This window comes from Exserohilum turcica (genome assembly GCF_000359705.1).
Source record: "Exserohilum turcica Et28A unplaced genomic scaffold SETTUscaffold_18, whole genome shotgun sequence".
Lineage (NCBI taxonomy): Eukaryota > Fungi > Ascomycota > Dothideomycetes > Pleosporales > Pleosporaceae > Exserohilum > Exserohilum turcicum.
In genome coordinates this window covers 350,508-355,572 of record NW_007360003.1, presented here as the reverse complement: position 1 = coordinate 355,572, position 5,065 = coordinate 350,508, and the positions used below count along the sequence as shown (strand labels likewise).

Genomic DNA, 5,065 nt, shown 5'->3' with positions numbered 1-5,065 from the left:
GAGTTCAATATCACAGGTGTTGCTATTATTAGGCCTGCCACACCAACTCCCTCGCGCTGTGCCACATTATTGAATATCACGCTCCTGCGGCACCTAAGACATGTGGCAGTGTGTCACTAATGAATTCATTCATCTACGCGCGCGCCTATATACATGTGGAATTAGTGTGTGATTGGTTCGTAGTGTGCCCATGACAATGTACCGCAATGCGTACAGCGTCGCTCTCATCCGCAAACCGGGTCCAGTCCCCAGAGCCTCCAGAAATAACCAGAAGATCAACCACTACGCCATTCGCGCCAGAGCATTCCCTATACAAATAAGCCTTCACTTAGCAACAACGTTAGCTCAACATACCATTGAAGCGCAGCAGGGCCATTAGGTACGTTTTCTGGTATACGGAACCTTGCCGTCTGATCGCCTGGACATGTCTTTGGGATTGCGAGTGCAGATATAGGTAGGAATGTGTCATTTTGGAAACTTAAAGTCGCTTAGCAGGTGGAATTGCGAAAGTTGCTTAGTCTGGTAACTAGTAAGAAATACATCAGAGTTTAATGTACAGTGAGGTCCTACTGGTAATAAAGGTTATATCTAGCCTTCGTTTGGACCACTGGACTCGTAAGTATGGGCAGTGGTTGATCAAAGGGAATGATCTGAGCCGAACATAAGCTAAGGAAGAACCATATGCACCTGAGCATGCTGAATGCAAGAAAGATCATTGATAGGGTGTAGTTGTAAGGCGAGTAATGATTTTCGTCCTATGCAGATCAATGACACTACGGGGTCAGTACCTTTAGCGCATCATATATTGCTGTTGGTCCAGTTTCTTCGCTAGGGAGTAACAGAATGCTGTACTCCTCAAGTTGTGGAATACCGTCCTTCGCAGCATATCCCTAGCTATGAAGCGTGGCGCAGCGCCCAGAACCAGCTCCTAGTTCCAGGAGCTAGTTTATGTACACAGTTTACATACATACGGATGTACATATATGGCTGAGAGAAGACAGCACTGAAGGGGTTGCCACCTCTACCATGTACCTAAGCTATCTAGCCTACACTAGACATAGCAAACTTTCTATCTGGTTCGCAGTCCCTAACAAACACATAGTAAAAGTTATACTGCAGCACTGTAAAGACGAAGATAACCTACGTCTCAAAGCTGCAGGCAACACTTTGTATCCACGGATTTGGGAGCTCGCACGTATTATGTCTTGTTATTGTATTCAGCTTACAGCTGTAAAAAACAACAAACTTGGAGTTACTTTTTTTTTACCTCTACTACCTTGTCCACCCCCTTGATTAACTCTACAAAAGCTCTTTCCGCGCTTTAAGAGAGCTAAATTATTTATGCCTAAGCTGGAAACAATTAACGAGGTCCTAGAAGAGCTGTCTAATGATGATTGGGTTACATTGTATGAATACATGCCTATTGATAGTAAGCGACATGCTATTTATGTATCATTAGACGAATGTTATAAAGCGGTGAGGCTTCGCATGTAGTGAGAAACTTGGCAGCCTAATGTCAATTACTTTGTAGAAAATAGAAAAGAAACAGAAAAACGGTATATTATACAAACAAATTGGTCAACCCCCTGGAAGATTTGCAATGAACGCACCTCTGCCCTATCTCTGATGGGCAGCACAAGCCCTGGCACGTTCATAACTTGGGACATGTTGAAGCAATGGCAGGCTAAATAGAACACAAGCCTTTTCGCGATTCTGACATAGCGAGCAAACATACGGAACTTTGCTGTGAACCACATCGTCCTGATGCATTCCATGTTTCCAACTAAGCCAGTTCCTTAAGCACTCCCAACACACTAGATGCCCTGCAGGGGGGTAAGAATTGAGTTATACGCTATGCCATAGAACGTACCGCATTTCATATCGATTGTGGTTTGTGCTTGATCTTCGTGGCAGATGACGCATGCCGTGCTGTAAAGTCTATGACTTTGCTGCGTACCAAGCCTGCTATGGTGCATACACACTCTTCGTCTCTTTTGGATACAGCTGTGATACCACGGCTGAGTCGATTAGTAATTTCATAAGGTCACTCACTGCATGCCGAGACACACAGGGTAACGAGACGCTATTCCACGTAAGAGGCAAAGTATTCCTTCCTCGCAAAAGTACAAAGCTGTTCATGTTGTATTACAGTTTGATGGTCCTTACTCAGTCAGGATGGCAGTTTGTAACAAGATTGTCTGAGTTTTGGTAGCGCCGTCGGTCGTTTTGTTGATGCCATTAACGCCTGGTCTAGCTGTATATCCTAGCACTAGAGCGATCGTAGACATTACGCAACATCTCGGGGGGCTCATGAAAAAGCAGTAACGTCCATCCACGCGTAACGGAACAACCACCGTAACGGAACAACATTCTCTTCTTTGCTCCGTAGAAGGTACTAACGCTGTCGTATAAGAGTATACATATAGTGAGTTAACAGATTTACTAACCTTATACACGCTGCAGTATTCAAAGTAAAAAATTACAGCAGTCTTGAGCTTGTTGTTAGAGGTTCTGTTCGCGACGATCATTCGCGTCTCCGCTATTTGCCCCTGCTATATCGCAAAAGGTAGCACATCCACGCGTTTCGGAGCTATAGGGCGAAGGCTATATCAAGAATGTTCTCGTTCTGAAGCTCTGACGGCATATCGCATCCGCGGTGAAAAATCCGAGAGTATCTCCGATCAACAGGGAGATTGGCACAAAGCTTGGCATCTAGTTATGCGTGCTAAGTCAGTATATAATGAAAAACGCGCTATCCTCCATATGGTTTTCACAGCCACCTGTCTCGTGCTATTTTTAACTCACGTTTGTCCGCCGCAGCGAGCCATTCATGCTCGCGCTGTACGCCCATGCATCATCACCACAGTAAGTAGCTATGGATCCAGCCAGCCTGGCCCTGACGCAGAGCCTACCCACGAGTGTGCGTAGGACCTATACTGCTATAGCAGAATGCAGCGATGTCCCCGTGTCTCGTACCACCGTGTGGTATCGTGCGAAGGGACGACCATCGCGGCAGATGAAGGCTCAACGCCAGCAGTACCTCACGCCGTCGGAAGAAAAGGCCTTCGTCCGGCACATAACCAGATCAGCAGCTCTTGGATTTCCCTTGCGGATCAAGGACATACCTTCCCTAGCTTTTAGCATTGCCCGTCGGCGATCCGCGACGAAAGCGATCAAGCCGCCGAACAAGAACTGGCCTCAGGCCTTTGCAAAGCGCCATCCAGAACTCGCGCGGAGGAACAACAGGGCGATGGATTGGAATCGTCACGACAACAACATACACGACAAGGTGACACACTGGTTCGAGGTGATTGGACCCGAGCTTTGTAGGCCGGACATACTGTCGGAGAAGGTGTACAACATGGACGAGACAGGAGTAATGCTTTCTATGCTGGGCTCTGTCAAAGTTCTAGTAGGTAAGGATTGCCGAAGAGACTATAGAGGTGCCGGCGTAAAGCGGACGATGGTAACTGCCGTTGAGTGCGTGTCGGCAAGTGGTGAGTGTCTAAACCCAATGATCATCTGGCCAGCCTCTACCCATCGGAGCAACTGGACCACGTACCCGACCCCAGGATGGGTCTATGCATTCTCGGAGTCTGGCTACAACGACTCCTACCTTAGCTTAGAGTGGATGAAACGAGTGTTCGACCCCCAAACTAAGGCACGAGCTAACCAGAAACCACGCGTGCTAATATGTGACGGCTTTGGCACACACGAGACTCTTGAAATACTAGAGTTTTGTTTCGAAAACAATATTACTCTGTGCCGACTTCCCTCTCATACATCTCACAAGCTCCAGCCCTGCGATGTTGCGGTCTTTGCTCCACTGAAGACAGCCTATCGCGACCAGGTAGAACGGCTATACCGAGGAGGTATGACTACAATAAACAAGGAGCACTTCACCACTCTATACTACCCCGCAAGAGAGCAGGCGATGACTAAGAAGAACATACTCGCAGGATGGGCCAAATCTGGTTTGTTCCCTTTTAACCCAGATAGAGTACTCCGAAACCTCGCAAAGCCAGTCCCTGACGCACTTACCCTACTGCCTATCCATGCCCCCCGTGACGAGAGTGGACCACACTCACAAAACACAATCGCCCAGACACCAGTGACTCCAGTATCGTCAGAGGCTCTTGCATCGCTGCTTACCCTAGTCAAGCAAGATCCTCACGATGAAATAAGTATTAAGCGACATCGTAAGCTCGTGCAGAAGCTCGCCAACGCTGCCGAAGTATCCTTTGCCCAACAGGCCCTTGATCAATACCAGATTGAGCTCTTATCGAAGATGAACGACGAAGCTAGAACTCGCCGGAAGACAAAGTCGGAGATCCTTGGGAAGGGAAAGGCGAGGGTAATGAGCTACGAGGACATCGTATCAGCACGAGTAAAGCGTGCTGAGCGGGAGGCGAACAAATCAGCGCAAGGCAAGAGAAAACGTGGTCGGCCGAAGCGCATTGCGGTAGAGACAGTGGTAGAGGAGGAGGCAGAGGCCACCGCAGACAAAGGAACACGTAAGAAGCTCAAACGTGCTGCGCAGGAGGCCGAGGAAGCCTTGTCGCTGCAGGTAACCGTAACACATGTTGCAGAAAAGAGCGCACCGCAACCTTATAGAGCCCCAGTCGCGCGCATGTGGTAGCAGAGGTTAACGCCAGGAGGTTGCTCGCTTAAACTCACGCTTTGCGTGATTCGTATAGTTACCTATTTTAATGCCCATCCCGTATTCTGTAACTGCAAAACCCTTTATAGAGATTTAGTGTCATCTAGGCACTCTACTACCCGCCTAGCGCTAGATGTAAATTACATTATTATTAGTTTTAGGTAGTGTCTCTCTGTTCTCGCTTATTTTTAGTTATCTTGTTCTTGGCCTAGATGCCAGCCTCTAGTCCCTACTCTAGTTTTAGCAATGAAAGCTAAAGTCGCCTCTCTGCCTTTGCTAGTGTGGAGGAGTAGTTGGATTGTTAGGTAGTTCTCGTCGAAGAGTTGCTTTTAGTCGCTTGCCTTTCTGTGTTGTAGTGCCAGCAGTATAGGAGAAGGTGATCTGGTGTCTGTACTCTCCCACAAA

General features: G+C 47.7%; 1 protein-coding gene across 1 annotated transcript; it reads left to right on the top strand.

The window, feature by feature from the left end:
- Positions 1-3,934: 3,934 nt before the first annotated feature.
- SETTUDRAFT_109130 (uncharacterized protein) lies at positions 3,935-4,639 on the top strand (the record flags this gene model as incomplete). Its single annotated transcript, XM_008026434.1, has 1 exon — positions 3,935-4,639. The coding sequence occupies one exon, from the start codon at positions 3,935-3,937 to the stop codon at positions 4,637-4,639; it is 705 nt and encodes a 234-aa protein (XP_008024625.1).
- Positions 4,640-5,065: the final 426 nt, after the last annotated feature.